General features: G+C 41.2%; 1 protein-coding gene across 1 annotated transcript in view; it reads right to left on the bottom strand.

Moving 5' to 3' along the window:
- LOC126106529 (pecanex-like protein 1) overlaps positions 1-20,698 on the bottom strand; it is a 274,178-nt gene that overhangs the window by 35,745 nt on the left and 217,735 nt on the right. The window contains exons 29-30 of the mRNA XM_049912855.1: positions 9,502-9,685; positions 7,555-7,724 (exon numbers count right to left, since the gene is read on the bottom strand). Of these exons, the coding sequence (XP_049768812.1) occupies positions 7,555-7,724; positions 9,502-9,685 (354 nt within the window). The remainder of the gene's footprint in view (positions 1-7,554; positions 7,725-9,501; positions 9,686-20,698) is intronic.

Genomic DNA, 20,698 nt, shown 5'->3' with positions numbered 1-20,698 from the left:
TTTAAAAGATAGCAAATCTCCACGTCTCCGTTTCATTGACTCACTCTGCATTTTCCGGTTCTTGAAATATAACGTTCACTACGTAGTGGTCGCTTCGCATCAACGTCGGCGGCTTGGCCTTGTAATACACTGCCGCAACCTGCCGGCTGTCGCCACTGCCCCACGTGTGCTGCACGCGAGCAGCACACGTGCAGCGCTGTGCGCTCACGAGCCGCGTGCGATGTTTGCCCGCCCCTGCACTAGGGTGAAGGACACAGAGGGACAAAGGACATACGCTAAAACTTAAATCAAATGATAAAACCCACCATCACGAATAAAACATAAAACCGAAGCAGCTGATGAGGTGTTGTCAGATAAAATGGCGCAAGAGGTAGCCACGGGCCGCCAGGACGCTGGTTAACGGACTCGTCCTAAAGGCTCCCATCACTAGGCAAACGGTACAGTGGTGCACTGTGTCGAGAGAACACAACGCTGAGGGGTGCCATTGAACCATAAACCAGACACCCATAGTCAAGGCAGGACTGAACAAGGACTCTGTAGAGCTGCAGCAGCACAGAGCAATCTGCACCCCAGTCAGTGCTGCTCAGGCAGCAGACGGCATTGAGCTGCTGCCAGCACTTCTGCTTAAGCTGACAAAGGTGAGGAAGTCAAGTCAATTAGGTGTCAGAAACCAGTCCTAAGAATCGATACGTCTCCACTACAGTGAGTGGATCATAATTAAGGTAAAGTTCTGGTTCCAGACGAACGGTATGACGCCAACAGAAGTGCATAACACGTGACTTTGCAGCTGAATACTGGAAGCTGTGGGCTAGAGCCCATGACAGCACCTTGTGGACGGCTCCCTGTAGGGGACGCTCAGCAACACCAGTACTGGAGCAGCAGTACGAAATGCAGAAGTTGTCTACATACAGAGAAGGTGAGACAGATCGCCCTACAGCTGCCGGTAAGCCATTAATGGCCACTAAAAATAGAGATACACTCAATACAGAGCCCTGCAGAACCCCATTCTCCTGGATACGGGAGGAACTACGAGAGGCACCAACCTGGACAAGAAAGTACGGAGCAACAGGAAATTTTGGAGGCAAATCGGGAGCAGACCCCGGATACACCACTCACGTAATGCGTCAAGAATATGACACTGCCAGGTCTTCTCATAAGCTTTTCGTAAGTCAAAAAAGATGGCACCAAGGTATTGGTGTCTGATAAAGGCTGTTCGGACGGCAGACTCAAGGGGCACAAGATTATCAGCGGTAGTGCGACCCTGGCGGAAACCACCCTGGTGTGGAGCCAGGAGGCCACGTGACTCCAGGACCCAACCCAACCATCGACTCACCACACATTCTAGCAGCTTACAAAGAGCATTGGTGAGGATGATGAGCCGATAGCTATCCACATCAAGTGGGTTTTTGCCGGGTTTGAGCACTGGTATGAAGGGTGCTCTCCTGCCAGTGCGATGAAAGACACCGTCACACTAGATCCAGTTGATGATTACGAGGAGCTGTCGCTCGTAGTCAGATGAGAGATATTTAATTATCTGACTGTGAATCCCATCTGGCCCAAGAGCTGTATCCGGGCAATGTGCAAGGGCACTGAGGAGCTCCCACTCTGTAAATGGGGTGTTACAGGATTCATTGTGGTGTGTAGTGAATGGGAGGATTCTCCCTTCCAGCCATTGTTTGAGAGCGCAAAAGGCTGGGGAGTAATTCTCCGATGCAGAGGCTCGAGCAAAGTGCTCGGCAATCGTGTTCGTGTCGGTAGATAACACACCATCGATGGTAACGCCAAGGACACCTGTTGGGGTCTGGTACCCAAAAACACGTCTCGTATTCATCTAGACTTGGGAAGGTGACATGTGGTACCCAATGGTCGACACATACCTCTCCCAACACTCCTGTTTCCGTTGTTTAATAAACTGGCGAACGCAGGCACGGAGCTGCTTAAAGCCTATTAAGTGCTCTAGGGAAGGGTGCCACTTATGTCACTGTAGAGTTTGCTAACGCTCTTTAATTGCCTCGGCAGCTTCCAGCAACCACCAAGGTACTGACTTTACAGGGGGCATCCTAAAGAACGAGGGATCGCATTTTCTGTCGCAGAAACGATTGTCGTAGTGACCTGCTCACCACAGCATCGATGCCAACATGTGGGGGAGATTCAACAATGACAGCAGAGATGAAGGCTTCCCAGTCTGCCTTGTTGAAAGCCTATCTGGGTAGCGTCCATGGGCGTGATGGCAGGGGAGTAACAGGAAGATGGGGAAATGGTCACTACCACACAGGTCATCATGTGCTCTCCAGTGGACAGATGGGAGAAGCCCGCATTACAATCTCCCAAAAGTGGGAAAGGTGTAGGGATTTGATGAATCAGTGCAGCCCATGCGTTCAGGGGTACTGCGCCATCTGGGGGAAGATATACGTTGCAGACAGTTATTTCTTGCATCATCCTTATCCTGACAGCCACAGCTTCAAGAGGAGTTTGAAGGGGCACAGGTTCACTGCATACTGAGTTCAGGACATAGACACAAACTCCACCTGACACACTATTAAAGTTGCTACGGTTCTTGTAATATCCCCTACAGCCGCGAAGGGCAGGGGTCCACATTGCCGGGAACCAGGTTTCCTGGAGGACAGTGCAGAAAGCAAGTGTAAAGCTACACAATTGCCTTATCTCTGCCAGGTGGTGAAAATAACCATAGCAATTCCACTGGAGGATGACATTGTGAGGTAGGGAAGGCACGAAATGCTCAATGAGGCAGTTTATTCCTCAGGGTCACATGCTGCCACCGATTGAGTACCTGTGCGATCGACATCAATTTTGAGTCTGAGGGCCCAGAGAGATCTAGGTCGTCAGCGGATACCAGAATCTCCACTTCATCCTCAGACACAGAGCTTGTAGGTAGTGGTGGTATGGGTGCCACCACAAGGTCTGGGTTCTTGGGTGTCTTCTTTTTGGTTTTCTCTCACTGCTCCTTTGGTTTCTCCACTGGGAGGGCTCCACTGAGTCGGTCTCAGGGACTGAGGAGGACCGTGACCAGCTACCTGTGGTTCCTTCAGCCACTGGCAGGTGTTCACTTTGCCACTGGTAAGAACCTGGGAAGGGAGTGGCCCGAGGGACCCCTTCCTAGTGAGAGGAGCCGAAGAAGACACACACTTCCCCAGCTGAGAAGTGGAGACTGATGACCCTCCTGATGGTTGGGGGGGGGGGGGGGGGGTTTGCTCCCAAAGTAGGTGGTGTAGGAGCAACAGGGAGGGAAGTGCCCCCGACCATCAAGGGGGCACGTGGAGTCTGATAGCTTTGGGAGCCAACTGTAGGCGGCAGAACGGAAGATGCTAGAACCATTGTCATAGCAGCGACAGTGGATGTCATAAGCACAAGATGTATCCTCTCATATTTTCTCTTAGCCCCAGTGTACGTCAGTCGGTCCAGGGTCTTGTATTCCATGATTTTCCTCTCTTTCCGTAAAACCCTGCAGTCTGGCAAGCAAGGTGAATGATGCTCTCCGCAGTTGACACAGATGGGAGGCAGGGTACATGGAGTATTGGGATGTGATGGACATCCACAATCTTGACATGTGACACTGGAAGTACAGTGGGAAGACATACGGCCGAATTTTCAGCATTTAAAGCACCGCATGGGGGAGGGATATATGGCCTGACATCACAGCAGTAGACCATCAACTTGACCTTCTCGGGTAATGTGTCACCCTCGAAGGCCAAGATCAAGGCACCGGTGGCAACCTGATTATCCCTCGTACCCTGATGGACATGCTGAATGAAATGGACACCTCGTCGCTTGTTGGCACGCAGCTTGTCATCAGACTGCAAAAGAAGGTCCCTATAGAATCTAATACTCTGGACCATATTTAAGCTCTTATGGGGTGTGATGGTAACAGAAACATCCCCCAGCTTGTCACAAATGAGTAATGCCTGTGACTGAGCAGAGGATGCTGTTTTTATCAAGACTGACCCTGACCATATTGTAGACAAGCCCTCCAGCTCAAACTTTTCGTTTAAATGCTCTACAAAAAACCTAGGCTTCACCGACACAAAGGAGTCCCCTCAACTCTCGTACATATGAGGTACCGGGGCAAATAAGGATCGCTGCCATCCTTAGCCTGGCATTCCTCCCACGGTGTGGCAATGGAGGGGAATGATTTAGGATCGTACTTCCTTGCATTGTACTGAGACTTGGAACACTTAGAGACTGCTGGTGTTTGATCACCAGCACATGATGGCGTGGTACACTTCATCCACCCTGATGCCACCCACTCTGACCAGGGGCCGTCCCCACGGGCACCACCCAGCCGCAGCAAAGGCCACCTGGCAGGAGGCCACGGCCGGGAGTCCTGACGCCCCACGGTGATGGGCATCTACTCCTTGGCATTGGCATATGTGGGGAGTTAATGGCACAGGCATCAGCAGAGCGATTCCTTTGTAGTCAGGGGGCTACAACCAACAGGGTACATGACGGCACCACCACAACAGACTGGCTACCGTGCTGCATATGAGGTGCAAAGAAGTCCATCCTCATCGTCAGCACAGAAAACGACACTGCCTAGTGGATGGAGGAAAACTTACTCAGGAGTGTTTCCTCGTCCAAGAGATGGAGAATGTGCAGAACTGCAAAGCCATGATGAAAAATGATGCTGAAGGTCTCAGTGCACTATGGGCACGATGCACCATGTAAGGCGCCCTTCCCCAATTGGCTCGCTCTTCAGGATAATTTAGAAGAATGGAGGTCAAACCCTACAGGGGACCATCACATAAAGGCCGAAACGTGCAAGACTCCTTTTAGTTGCCTGTTACGATAGGCAGGAATATCTCAGGCCTTTTCTAACCCCTGGGCCCACAGGGGGTAATTCACAACTCAAACTTTGATATGAGTAAACAGTATCCTGGTAAAGAAGCATTATTTGCAACCTTAATTTATGCAGAGAATGGATTACACATAGCCACATTCTATATACAGATATGCGGTATCAGTGTTTTGAGCACAGTATCAAAATCTGGTAGTAATGTTTGATTGCAAGTTCGCTGAGGTTACATGTGGACATTACTACGCTTCTGCATTCATCCAATGCATTATGCCACTTTTGTTTCCGTATGTATGACTAGTGCACAAGAAAAGAGCCATATTATGAACATACACTCCAAAGGTTGACATACCAAAACCATACGCCAATGGGAGTTTTCAGTGGAAAATATGAAGACAAATGTAAAAGCAGTAACACTATTAAAAATAGACTCAGATTTCCTTGACATCTGTCAGCAATGTATCAATAATTTTAAATGTCATCATCTTGCTTTCTGCCATTACAGTTTTTTTTTATGATAGCAATTTTGGCATTAAACTATTTTCAAGGATCTAAAAAACACAGTACAATGTAATGAGAACAATTTACATGGGATTAACCGTAGGTACAACCAATTTTGTAGTTCTTATTACATTGTACAATGTTTTTTGATGTTTGAAAATGCCTTAATGCTAAAATTGCAACCGTAAAATAAAATTCAAGCAGCTGAAAGCAATACGACGACATTTAAAATATTTATAGAAGCTGTAGAACCATATTCAATAAAGTAATGTATTAATACTTTCAAAACCATTATGGAAATGTCTCAAGATTAACAACAAATGAGACTGATGGTGGCAATCTCATCCGGACTTGGGAGCACTTTTTGATGTAATGTAAAGCAATTTTGATAAATGAATAAGAGGATAATCAAATTTGTTGTGAAATACTGAGCACTGACAGTCACGAAAAGAAGTGTATGGCACATATAGATGATCGAGGGAAAAAACTATGCTCCCACAACCCCCTCAATATAGGTTGGCGATGTGTATTAGAAAAGCAACTGCTGCTAAGTAGCTCACAATGATAAAGTTGCCACAATCTGGAGGTCACATATGTGGTTCTAACTTTGCTATAAACATTTACAAGAATTTTATTATCCCATGCTCATCTCATATTACTTTTTTGTCACCCAGAGATGGAGGAGATATCATATTAAATAGTAATGCATTAATAATAATAATAATAATAATAAAATAATAATAATGCACACACAAACAACACTGCCTATGTTTAGTACTTTGCTAGCTTATCTAACAGAGATTTTTAATCCAGTCTAACATCTTGCTACAATAAAATTATAAAGCATAGGACAACAGCTGAGTTTTGAGAAGCCAGAAATGAAGTGATCCATATTCTCAATGAGTGATCTCTCTCACTTGTCACCTACAGAAATTGGGAAAATTATTGAGTGACATAATTTTTTCTTTTTAGACACTAATTATTGCACAAAGTCTGTATGTCTAACATAATATGCTTGTTTTAGGCTCTAGGTTACATTCAAGTTATCAGTACATACAGATAAATCAGAAAAATGAATTTACAGTCTAGCATCTGTGTACAAGTGAATCAGTTGCCAGCTCATATTCAGAAATCAGTTCAGCAGTAAACAATGCTTTTCAGTACTTATGTTAGAGAGGCAGTGCTCAGATAATAAAGACACACGTTGTCACTTGCTCATTTTATACAGGCTGTGGACCTGAGCTCTGCATCTACATTCTGCAAGTCACCATATGGTGTTTGGTGGAGGGTATGTTGTATACTACTGTCACTTCTCTCCCTTTCTTGTTCCAGTCACGAATGGTTTGCAGGAAGTCTTGCTGTGGCCATAGGGGGTGTTCGTCTACGTTAGTGTATGGTTGTTTGTGTACTTTTGTTGGAAAAAGAGCTAGTGCTCAAAACCTAGAGCAAATGCTATTTTCTGTTACATGTTTCTGTGGTCCACGCATCAAACCACTATAGGTGAGTGGTTTCCTTTCCCTCGTTTTACGTATTGGTCTGACACATACTTCTAGATATTTACTGGACGTGATTGCTTCCAGTGATTATTCTGCAGTCTTATAATCGTGCAATAAAGGGTCATCTGCTATTTATGCACAACGGTTCTAAGAAATTACTAAAAACTCAGAAAACAATTAAGTGCCAAATTCTGGCAAACTATGTTGTGGTTTGGCACAACAGCGAGGTGTGTTTTACCACTACATCTTTCGTGTTGCACGTAACAGATGTTTCACAAGACTTTTATGGAATATACAAGTCACTACCACATAAAAAAATGGAAACTCTGGGTAAGAATACGAACAATCTAAAAAAAAGGACAGGTTTCTACTTACCGTAAAGAAGACAAGTTACAGATAGGCATAATTAAAAGACACTTACATAAAGCTTTCAGCCACAGCCTTCATCAGCAAAAGAGAAACACACACCATACATACACACAAGCAAGCACACCTCGTGCACATGACCACCTCCTCCAGCACCACAGGCCTGAAACGCTGGAGTGTGTGCATGGGGTGTACTTGACACAAGTGGAAGAAAGATACAAGAAATAGTCAGTTTCGTATTTTGAAACTGACGATAAAAGCTTGCATGACAAACTGACCTCGTGCAGGACTGTACAGGGAATGTCAAGAGGTGCAATGCCTCATTCTATACTTATCGTCTTAATCATTAAATTAATATTTGAGAAACACTAAAAGAAATACCTCCTCCACAGTCTAATGACAGCACGTTTGATGCCTCCCAGGCTGAGTGGTCCACCAATAACGCTGCACAACTGTTCGTTCGTATCGGCATACGAAGTTGTCAATGGCGAAACGTAAATAGGGTAGCCGATCGGTTGGTCACACGATGAATTGATGATATTTCTTAGTGCCTATAAAAGAAGGGTAGTGTTTCAGTACATTAAGATAATGAACTGTCACACAAATTTTAGCTATCAGAATAAGATAACATGTTAAAACTGCACACAAATTTTAGCTATCAGAATAAGATAACATGATAAAACTGAAGAGTGTAACGCTGAATAGTCATTAATGCAGAAATCATTCTACCATCATAATGCTTGATGGAAATAAAGAGAATTGTGCAGTAAATGTACGACAAGAAGCAACATGCTACTGCTGCCATAGTAACAACTTTTTGGGTGGACAGTTGGTGGTTGTGATGGAACTGAAATCATGCTATTGGCAAGTTCAGTACCCACACACGCACGAATGAAAACACTGTTTTTCCCGAAATCAAAATGTATTATTGTATTATACAGTACTGATTTTCAAAAAGTTGATGTATGTGGATGTAAATAAGAAGTTAATTTATTCAAATTAAAATACAAAAAAATAATTTTTCTTATTACACAGGGGCCACAATAACACCCTGGAATACATAATTAGTTGTTTACTTTGTACAAAGATAAAACATATTAAGAATGTAATATGTAGATGTGGGTAAGTGTCAAAGCCTAAAACCAGTAAAGTGAATTTTATACTAAGTTGTAACAGTGCTCATTATAAATAGAAAACCTGAACAATTTGTTATGTGAACAATGTTGTGAAGAATCTACAATCTTATGAAGTTAATTGTGCTGATTTTACAATAAGGAAACTTATTGTACGGAATATTCTAAAACTATGTACCAGCGTCCAGGTGACCGGGACACAGTCTGGGAACTGTTTTCTGAGACTGTTACTGTTTGCCTTTGGTTTTGTGGAGAGTAATCTGATGAGCAGATTGTATCTTTTTGACTAGCAAATTTCACAGATAAAGAGAAATTAGAATATGAAGTGTCGATTTTATTAATTGGATCAACATATTCTGCCACTAAGGTAAGTATTAACATGGAATTGCAATTTGGTAATTTAACATTATTGTCACGATAGTGACACATGATGGTGCAATATCGATAGCAAACTCTAACACACCAGCTTACTGTACTGACATTATATTATTATTTTCCATCATCACTACCCCCATCATCTTCATCTTCACAGTGAGTACAATGTAGACTCTTCTGTTTTCCAGATGAAACAACAGAGTTCACACATATATTTCCAGTTTGACGAACATTCAGGCACCTTAATGCACCTCAACTGGCTCATTAAATAACCCAGTTTTAATTCACAGAAAATATTTGGAATTATCTAGAACATCTGGTGAAACACAGCATTCGACAAACTTGCAATACTATAGCTCTCAACGGGATTTACTCATCGATAAGTCACTTTAGCTGGACATGGCATACCTGAAGAAATCACAGAATATCTTCTTTGACAAACTGACACCATTGTCGAGGCTGGAAGTGGTGTTAGACAGTATGGGCCTGAAGTCTCCTGCGGTGACTTGCTATCTTTGACCTCCTACTCTCTCTGAACCCTTTCCACCCTTCACTTTCCTCTCCCATCTGCTCAAACTGGCATCCGAGTCACCTGCCCCTTTTTTCCAAGCTTTCCCAACGTAGCCCATTTCTCTCCCTCAGGAATGAACAAACAGTTCCGACAGCTAGTTTCTTCTACACTCAAATATGTATAATGGCAGTATTTTTAATTTCGCCTTCAGAAAGTAAAGTACTGGTCAGTCACTCTTGACGCCTCGTAAGTTAACAGTTTTCTCGGGAGAATGGAAGAGAATCGAGGCTAAGGACGGTGAGTGCACACCTGCTTGGCGTTCTGTATGGAGCCACGCTCGGGGTTGCGGTTGCGGAGGTAGACCAGTTCCTGCTGCTGGCCCGCCCAGAGGCCGCGCACGCACTCGCGGTTCACCTTTATCACACGGAAGCTCAGGTACCTTTTGTTTAGCATTATCACTTTGTACTCATCTGTGCCATCATCCAACACGTGCCTGAAAGAGAAAGGCAACATAAAGAGGAACACTTCATGAGAGAAAATCCAGCTACACACTAGCCACTTATATATGCTACCTACATGTATATTTACAAAAACTGTTGTATGTATGTACAGACATACATACATACATGCCACATCTTCTTCTAAGCCTAAAGAGTGATTTCAAACTTGGTACACACATCACTTACTATCTGCAAAGAAGCAGTAAAGGGCTAAGAAAGATCTACCTCCAACAGGGGTATGAGTGTAGGTGGATGATGGGTGACATAGAAGCATTAGTTTAAGAATGCCCATATCAATCTCAACCAAATTTTGTATATACATGACTTATTATTTATATAAAAATTACTGGACTGGTAATATTAGCCTACTATCCTATATACAATGGCTGCTAAAACAGGTCACTTCAAGGTCACTCCACAAGCAATATGACTGGAAATAAATGAGGAACGCGAGGCACTCTCTCTTTTGAACCAATTACAGAGCAGCAACAAAAATCAGTTCCAGCTTCGACACTACCACGCTGTCAGCTTCTACATAAACACTGTGTGTTAATGTGCAACTACAGTTTCTGTTCATTAAAGAATGTCATCAAAATAACACCAATCAACAAGTGACAATCTGTTCCATCATCGAGTGCCATTAAATAATTAAGCTTTGGAATTGCTACGAAAGATGTATGTGTTTTATGAACAAGAAAAGGAATTTGTTTCTGTTCATGGATATAAATTGATCCCTGCTGATACAGTTTTAAAGTACCTCGAAAACTCTATGACTCAGTCAGAGAACGGTCATGAGAAAAAGGAATGCTACTTCAAGACTTGCAAGATATTGAAGTAAACTGTATGGAACAAAGCCCCTGTCAAGAAAAAAAGTATAGTTTTAAGCATTCCTGGAATGGGGGGGGGGCAGGGTCGGCTTGGGAAGGGGGGGGGGGTGGTTTGGGACAGGGGTGGGGCGGCTTGGGACGGGGGTGTGGTGGTTTGGGACGGGGATGTGGCAGGGAAGGGCAGCAGCCTCGTCCACTTACAGATCTTGATTTGTTCCAAAGCTATGGAATTCGTTGGCACATTTACAGACATTATAGCAGGAAAGGATATCCCCACAATAGTAAAGTTGCTAATTTCCAACTGTCACTTAAAAAGTTCAAGTTGTTGCAGCTCATAGCACTTTCTTACATAAAACTGTAGAAAAGGATATACATTCAAGTACATGGTTAGTTGAATCCTGGGTCAATGCAAGAGAAGCAGTTGATCAATGGAGGACATATGATACTTTGAACAGCAGTCATCAACAGCCAATAGGAAGAGGAGCAAAATTAACTGCAGTCCATGCAGTTTCTTCAAACTGTTTCATGCATAAAGGAATTTTAATTTCTCAATTGAGAAAAACCTTTCACTACCACGAGGATATAGACCACCCACAATATCTGCAGTGGTTTAAAAATGTGTTGCTACAGTTTAGTATTTTGACAATGTTTGTAATGGATAATGCACCTTACCATTCTACGATATCAGACAAAGCTCCAACAACTATAGTGCGATACATGAACAATGGCAGATTGTGCATGTTGAGGCACAGATGAGGATTGCATTGTTGACAATTCCAAGTAACAGTTGTGGTACACACATATGCGTGCTCTCTGCTTAAAGAAAGTGTAATCCTGCAAATTATGTCCCTCCCTTGTTATGCAGAATGTACCATCAGCAAGAAATGGAATAAAAATTCGCTATGATCATGTTTAATACTCACATTAGCTGTGGAATACAGAGCAGAGTGCTCAGAACACTACTGAAAGCCCACTGGCAGTCGGAGAATGTGTGACGTAGGTGCACAGAATAAGCTTAAACTTGACTGCCATTGTTCGTGACTCCAACTACAGCGATTGCAAAGAAACTATGTGGAGTGGTTGCAGCAACAAACATTGCTGCAGACGTGAGCATGACAAAGCTGCTGTGATATTAAGTTGTAAAACAAAATAAGCCTCTGACACCTACATACGTTGTAGATGAAATTGCAAGGGAACAAGGTCATATGGTAATTAGGCTACTGCCTCATCACTGCCATTTTAATCCAACTGAATCGGTCTGGAGTGTTGTGGAGGCTTACACTCGAAATAATAACATTTGTTTTACAATAACAAAAGTGGAAAGGCTGCTACGTCAAGATATTGCTACTGTAGACACCACATCATGGAGGAAGAAAGTAGACCATGGCGGTCAGCTTATTAGAGAAGCACAGACTGTAGGTGGAATTATAAATGAGAATGAACAGGGAATGATCCCTCTCTCTGAAGGCAGTTTTGGTGCCGATTCCGAAGATGGTGAAGGAGAACTGGACGGAATTGTGCCACTGACATCGTAAACTGGCTAGGGTAAATGTACCCAGATTAATTATTTATCTCTGCAACCAAGTAGGCTATGCACCTTTCTCTTTATTTCATTCTAGGATCGTGGATAGCATGTTCTATAATACACTTAAATTCAGAATATTATAAGATGTCTTATATGCAGCTTCTGCTGTAAAAATTAAGAATGATTTCTCATAGACACTGTCATGATCTTGAATTATACTATCAACACTTTTCTCTGCAGTTGTCCTCTCCATTTTCGAAAAACATTCTTTGTTGTACTTACAATTCAATGGCTTATATACACAACGATTGTAGCCTACATTTACAAAACATACTTCGGAGCAATCAGCCATGCCCATGCAGTGGTAGCTATTGCAACCTTGCAATCGATGTACAGCCAACTACACACGAGCTGTCAAGTGACACGTTACTGGAGCCTGTGTATAGTTGGGTGGGGGTGAGAAACCATGACATGTAAATATACCGAACAGCTAACTGATATCAGTATCAAAGTCACAGTTTTCACAGTCTTCTCTGGTAGGGGAGTGGGGTTGAAATGGCAGTGACATATCAGCATATCTCTGACAGTAGGGGGCATTCAACTCATGCAAAGCAGAATGTCCAGTGTGTGGTTTGAATGCAAATTCTGTACAGAAGAAGAAACTATAGCCATATTAAAGAATAAAGAGTGGACAAATGAATTGTAAGTAAGTAAAGGCTAACAGTGATGAGACGGAAGGGAACTGAATCAGCAGCTTATAACAACAATGGAAATTTCTGGATGGAATAATATGTAATATAAATGGAAGACAAACACTCAACTACAGTTAACTGATATGTGGCACATAGAAACATGTAACAAAAAAAAAAAAAGTAAAAGAACACACAACCACCAAGACACCCAAACATGCACACCAGCAGTGAGACTGACTTATCATCAATAGCAGTTGCCTGGGCATATGGTAATGCCTATCATTTTGCTATTCAGCCACTGAATCATCTATCTAAAAAATTCGCCTGCCTCACACTAACACACAACCCCTGCCCCTCACCCCACCTTGCACACCATCTACCCCTTCCCCAATCCCATCTATCCAGGCTACTGCTATCGATAATGAACACTAAGTCTTGCTGCAGCCATGAGATTTGGGTGGTTGTGTGTGTAAATGTACACTATGTGATCAAAAGTATCCGGACACCTCGCTGAAAATTACTTACATGTTCATGGTGCACTTCATTAGTAATGCAGGAATTCAGTATAGTGTTGGCCCACCCTTAGCCTTGATGACAGCTTCCACTCTCACAGACACACGTTCAGTCATGTGCTGGAAGGTTTCTTGGGGAATGGCAGCCCATTCTTCATGGAGTGCTGCACTGAGGAGAGGTATCAATGTCGGTCAGTGAGGCCTGGCACGAAGTCGAAATTCCAAAACATCTCGAAGGTTTTCTATAAGATTCAGGTCAGGACTCTGTGCAGGCCAGTCCATTACAGGGATGTTATTGTTGTGTAACCACTCTGCCACAGGTCATGCATTATGAACAGGTGCCCGATCATGTTGAAAGACGCAATCGCCATCCCCGAATTGCTCTTCAACAGTGCGAAGCAAGAAGGTGCTTAAAACATCAATGTAGGCCTGTGCTATGATTGTGACACGCAAAATAACAGGAATGCAAACCCTCTCCATGAAAAACACGACCACACTATAACAGCACTGCCTCCGAATTTCACTGTTGGCACTACACACACTGGCAAATGATGTTCACCGGACATTTGCCATATCCACACCCTGCCATCGGATCGCCACATAGTGTACCGAGACTCGTCACTTCACACAACATTTTTCCACTGTTCAATCGTCCAATGTTTACACTCCTTACACCAAGCGAGGCGTCATTTGGCATTTACCCGGACGATGTGTGGTTTATGAGCAGCCGCTCGACCATGAAATCCAAGTTTTCTCACCTCCCGCCTAACTGTCATAGTACTTGCAGTGGATCCTGATGCAGTTCGGAATTCCTGTGTGATGATCTGGATAGATGTCTACCTATTACACATTACGACACTGTGCAACTGTCAGCGGCCTCTGTCAGTCAACAGACGAGATCAGCATGTATGCTTTTGTGCTGTACGTGTCCCTTCATGTTTCCACTTCACTATCACATCGGAAACAGTGGACCTAGGTGATGTTCAGGAGTGTGGAAATTTAATGTACAGAAGTAGGATAAGTGACACCCAATCACCTGACCACTTTCGAGGTCCGTGAGTTCCTGGAGTGCCCCCATTCTGCTCTGTCACAATGTCTAATGACTACTGGGGTCAATGATATGGAGTACCTGGCAGCTGGTGGCAGCACAATGCACATAATATGAAAAATGTATGTTTTTAGGGGTGTCTGGATACTTTTGATCACATAGCGCATATACTTTTGCCAGAGAGAGAGCAAGAGCTTGAAAGCTAGTATGACTACTGTTTTTTGTTGTACGTTTCCATGCACCACATGTTGGTTAACTACAGGTGAGTGGTTGCCTTTCCTTTATTTTTCATAAAACTCCTATCAAGTGATTCAACAGAACGTACATTTCACAACAGATGTATGGAGTTGGTGTTTCCTTGAAATTTCACATTTAGATCCTTGTCAAATTGTTATTGGCTGTTTGGCCTCTCGAAAAATGTGTGCCAGGTGGCTTCCCTGACTACTGACAGATAAGCTTAAAAATAATGACTGGGAGCTGCACTGACTGTTCTCACTCCCTATCCGTACAAGGATGGTGTGGAATTTTTGAAACATACTGTTGCTCATGATGAGACCTAGGTTTTGTATAAAAGTCCAGAAACAAAGTGCCAGTCAACAGGATGGCGTCATTCTCGATGCCTCACAAAACCAAAAAAATTCAAACAAATTCTGAGCACTAAAAAGGTAATGGCCACAGGGTTTTGGGATCAAGAGGGTGTCCTAGTTATCAATTTTATGCCTAGTGGGAAACCACACATGCTGTGACTTACTGTCAAACCCTTCACTAACTATGCCACACTGAAATACACGGCACAGATTGTACTGCAGCAACTGACGAAGGATTTTCTTCTACTGTTTAACTCGGAAGTTTAACTGACTGTGAGTGATCACTGCATTTTTCTGAAACTGAAAGATTTTTTTGGATGGAAAGCACTAGGAAAATGACAACAAAGTGAAAGAGGATGTTAGCGACTGGTTCCATTCAGCAGCAACTTAGTTTGAGCTTGCATAGTGCAATGAATGCTTAAATCTGAATGACAACTACGGAAAAAATACCTAAGATGTTAAATTATGTGATGAAATAGGTTTTCTTTCCTTCAGGTGGCAAAATTCCAGTACTGCCAAGTCACAGCTGGAAGTGCGAACACTAATACTAACTTTCAAAACTTCTTCGGGGATGACGAAAAGGGGGCTGGTTGGGGAAGGTTAGAGAGGAAGGGCAAGTCAGTCAGAGGCTTAAAGGGAGGGGGACTCACAGCTGTGAGGACAAGCAGAAATGAAGATGGCTGATAGGGGACCCCCTCCCCCGATTCCCTGATCAGTACCGATTTCACAATCTATTGCTGGCACCACACTGTAAGACAAATCTAGTGTGGTTGTTGTCTAATCTTTCATTAGTAGTGGCAATTTAATCAGAAAAGAGAGCATGGACTCAAATGAAGAAGGTAACAGTCATAACAAGACAAAAGGCATACGGCTTTATGATAAATACAAACACATCATAATAAAGTGGACTAGATTACGAGGAGAAATGTACATTAACTACAAAGGACAAAACATTCCTGAAACTGGTATTTTTGAAAAAAAATTTCAATGCTTTCCTATCTGGGGGCACTCTTTCCTACCTTGCGATAGGATGTTTGGGGGTATAAGAAGAAAGTTATGACAAACTGATAAGAGTTCACAGTGTGAAATAATATATTGAACTTATTCTTCATTCTGTCCATAAAAAGAACTCATTCATTGTGAACTACCTTGAGGATAACAACATTGTTAAGAACTATAAGGACTGGTGGGCAGATATTTTTAAATGCAATTCGCAGAGTTTAGATGATGATGATGATGATGATGATGATTATGATTGGATTGTGGGACACTCAACGGCGCAGTTATCAGTGCCCATACAAATTCACAACCTATACCCAGTCCAATCTCGCCACTTTCAAGAATGATGATGGAATGATGAGGACGAATGATGAGGACAACACAAACACCCAGTCACCTCGAGGCAGGTGAAAATCCCTGACCCCGCCAGGAATTGAACCCGGGACCTCATCCCAGAGTTTAGAAACAATGGGAAAAGACAGTTCAATGAAAGTCAGTATCAGTGTTTCACAGTACAATATGTCTGATTATGACAGCCACAACCCAGGGGTATTAGTAGCCGATCATTCATTGATGGACTGACTCAAAACTCTTTCAAACTTTTAAAACCCCTAGCAAGTATCAGACTCCCAACAACCTTGGCACACGGAGTGAAATGTCCTACAAACAAAGTTAAGATAAACAATATAAAAAAAACTGGAACAGTACATCCCAGACGAGCACAAAAACTGCTATATTGATTTATTCACTTGGCCTACAACAGCTGAAGAAGATGAAAATGTATGAAACCTACAGAAAATGTTGCAACGATGTTTATCTATAATGATGATTATGTTAAAGTACCATTTGTAATTTGTGTTTATTAATAAATTCTCAAAATTCTATAGTTGTACTATTATTTATTTCAATTTGGTTCAAAAATGTCACGAGTCCAAGATAAAAAGAAAATTAATCTGAAAAATGTGAAAAAAAATTGATTTTAAGATCTAGATTTAATGGTTTCCAGGTACACCAGAGTATAAAAGTCCAAGCACTTCTTATCTTTTACCATTGAAGCAAAAAACCGTTTTCTTTGAATATTTCAAAATCATGTTTTATGGACTTACAACCTTTTCATAATAACTGATTCAATTCATAATAGGAAATTTATTTTTGAAAGTAAAACTTCTCAAAAAAACCATTCACAATATTTTCCCACAACCTATCATAAATAGGTTCACTTGAACAGTTTACAGATAGCACCTAAAAACAGGTACTTACTGCACATGTGCACATAAGGAAACCCGTGCTTGGTGTTTGCTCTGCTCATATGCCTTTTGTCACATTTCTGTTTAAAATTCATGCCTAGTGGGACATCATGTGATCATGTGCAGCACAGCAGCATGTTGTTCAGAGGGGATTTACACAGTTATTGTACTTAGGGCAATTGTTTTGTCTATTTTATTCTGATAAGGATTGCAAAATAAAAAAGCAGTCCTTGGCATTATATTCGTTGCAAAACTAGACTCTACACTAAGCTCAAAGTATCGTAATATTTTGGTACATGGCGATTTTAACACGGTTTTTTTTCTTTTTCTTTTTCTTCGTACTCTCCAATACTGTTATCTAGCATTTCCAATCGGGTTTACTCTCCACACAGCACTGCAAAAAGCTAGTAAAAAGGAATACAAATTTCTTTCAAAAATAAAAAAAACTGTTGTTTTTATAGGGCAGAATTAAGAACATTAAGTTTCATATGGTATAAAAAATTACCACAGTTATCTGTGAAGTCAAGAAAATGTATAACTGACAGCTTACATTCTAATTCAGGAGTAAATATAAAACCTTGTGAGGAGTTACAATGATAAATCAAGGTGTCACAGTGCACAGCCAGTCTATAATTTATCAAAGAATGGTGTACTTTAAATTTAAGACATAAACAATGCAAACTAAGAAATGTCAAGCCCACATGAGGTAGCTGATAAGTGTCAAAACATGTCTTGTGATCGAAAAATATAGTCTTTCACAGCAGGCAGATTAGTAAAATTCTGCAAAAGCTGTCAATGTATTTTAAACAAAACATTTTATTCCATACTACTGACCAAAAATTGGTGAGCTTAGTCAGTTTCAAGTGAACATTTACGTACATTTGAACAAACTATAGCATTAACAGACCTTACAGTATGTCATAAAAGAAACAGGGCATCAGAATACTTAAAGAATTTCATAAACCATACTAAAATGCATAATTTGGCTTAAAGTGCACATTCATGTGTCTAGATTAACTCTGAAGTAGGCCCCTACATGGTATTATGCTTTTCAGTGTGGTTCTTGGGATGCCAATTTTCTTGGAATACCAGTATTGTATTATCTCACGTTTGGTTTTTAATATGGTATTATGCCACAAATGCCAGAAGATAAGAACATACACTTTAACTTCAGTGAACAATTGAAACAAGCCAACAGTGTGGAATGAAACACTGTTTAAGCCAACAGTGTGGAATGAAACACTGTTTCAAATAAATTGGCTGCCTCTGCAGAAGAGATTAATAAGCTACTTAAAAAACTACTTTAGCATGCCAACAAAAATAACTCCATTGTTCTGCTTGATTGCCAATATTGTGGAAATAAAACAAAATCAGAAAATTGAAACTGACAACATATTTCTGTCTTTTGTAATTAACAGTCACACGTCAAGTAGAAGTACACGAAGGCGCGCTCATACATGACTTCAGCACTGCACATGTGCGTGAGCCCACTGGCAACTGATCAAACGAAACTAATTTAAACAGTTGTGATGTCACACTCATTGACAGCAGTTTGCTGGTAAGAAACACTGCATAGTTTTCATCCAAAAGCCTTCGATACATTTTTCTGTCGGCAGATGCTTGTGTGTGCACTGTGTTTTGTTTTTGTAAATTGCACATTTTCTTTCCAATTTAAGTTTTATTGTGGCATTTTTCTCTAATTCATGTTTTACTGTTGCAGTATTATTCTGCAGTAGTGGGCTAAAATCAAATTCTTTGTTAGAGTGTGAGTTAACAGCAATGAAAATTACAAAAATTTAACTGAGAAGTAGAATAACGAAAAATTCACAGAATTCTGAAAAATTCCCAGGTTTTTCCTGGTTTTCTCCTTGATGAAAAAATTCCCCAGTTTATCCCAGATTACCCAGTTGTCTCAGGGCACATACACCCTGAATGTGTTAAGGAATTGCTCAGTTTTAAAATGGTTTCATATCTGGTCTACTCTGCCTGAGTTCTGTACCAGGAGATGTTAACTGTCTCAACAATTGTTCACATTCAATATTTTTTAATTAAAGAAGTGCTTGAAAAGGTTAAGTGCTCTCAATTCTAATTGAACAATGGAGAGGCAGATGTTAAAAGGCTACACAATTGTTCCATTCATAGTAGTTTTTTGTATTGCTAAGGAATTGCTTAATTTTCAGAAAGGTTTTAAATGTTTGTATAAACTGGTTCAACATTTTTTCACTCCAATCAAGCTGAATCATTAAAGTTCCAGTAGCAACACACATCTCGTGAAAGTAAGTGATGGGTACACATTCTGTCTGTCTGTAATTTTGTGATTTTTCTCAGGAGCATTTTCTTTTCTGAGATAGTTAATTTCATATGCCGTAAGTTGAGCGGGCCACTTGCATGAAGTGTCACACATCTGCAGCTCGTACGAATACCCGGCAAGTAAGAAAGCATACCTACACAGATGGCACTGAAGTTGGGTGTAATTAATAAGAATATGAGAAATGTTTTACAACTAAAAATAGTATTATAGCAACACTAGTTTTTATCTTGTAAACTTCTGACTGTGAATATATAGAAAACAACCCAATTGTAGAAAGGTCAATGTCAAGAAAATGTCACTGAAAGCAAAGTTGTACACTGTTTGATTTTTCTGCATGAAGGCCAATTTTTCTAACACCAATTTGTCCTTTAAATCATATTTTAAAGGTTTTTACAGGAATTCTGTGCAGAACAACAGAATCACCAATCTGGCTGGACAGCCTGAAATACACCTTCTGGTAAGTATACTCGCAAAACCTCACACATCACAACTATTGACGTGTTATGTACATTTAACATTACACTCAAAACCAGAATTATTTTCTTTGTTTGCATGACTGTCCATTGCAATAGCTGTTACATATCAATTATTATTCTTTTTACCCATCTTAAGCATAAATTAAAGTGTGTCTTTTGCCAGATGCATTTTGATTTTAACTATAAACAATCTTCAGTAGTCATTCTGTAAATGTAGTATTGGATACATAATGTTTCTACGTTTTGCTACTTACAGATTAAAAACCATTTCTCTTCTTTATAAATCTGGGGTATAATGTACTTACAGTGTTTACTCATCTTTTTTACTTGTTCTCAAGTTGACAGCATTTGACTTTAACCACTTCAAACAACAAGGGGAAAAGCTGTCAACTTCACAAGATGTAAGAAAGATGAATAAACACCATTAGTAAATTATACACTGAATTTAAAAAGAAAAACTTTTTGAAATCTACAAACAGGAAAATGTAGAAACTTATGTATCCAGTCCAATATTTACAGAGAGACTGCTGAAGATGGTTTGTAAATAAAAACTAAATGTGTCTGGTGAAAAACGCTTTTTAACTGTAGTAAATATATCTAAAAAGAAAGATGATGAGACTTACCAAACAAAAGCGCTGGCAGGTCGATAGACACACAAACAAACACAAACATACACACAAAATTCAAGCTTTCGCAACCAACGGTTGCCTCGTCAGGAAAGAGGGAAGGAGAGGGAAAGACAAAAGGATTTGGGTTTTAAGGGGGAGCGTAAGGAGTCATTC

Source organism: Schistocerca cancellata, chromosome 10, assembly GCF_023864275.1.
Source record: "Schistocerca cancellata isolate TAMUIC-IGC-003103 chromosome 10, iqSchCanc2.1, whole genome shotgun sequence".
Taxonomy (NCBI): domain Eukaryota; kingdom Metazoa; phylum Arthropoda; class Insecta; order Orthoptera; family Acrididae; genus Schistocerca; species Schistocerca cancellata.
Note: the sequence above shows the minus strand (reverse complement) of the source record. Positions and strands in the feature narration are given on the sequence as shown.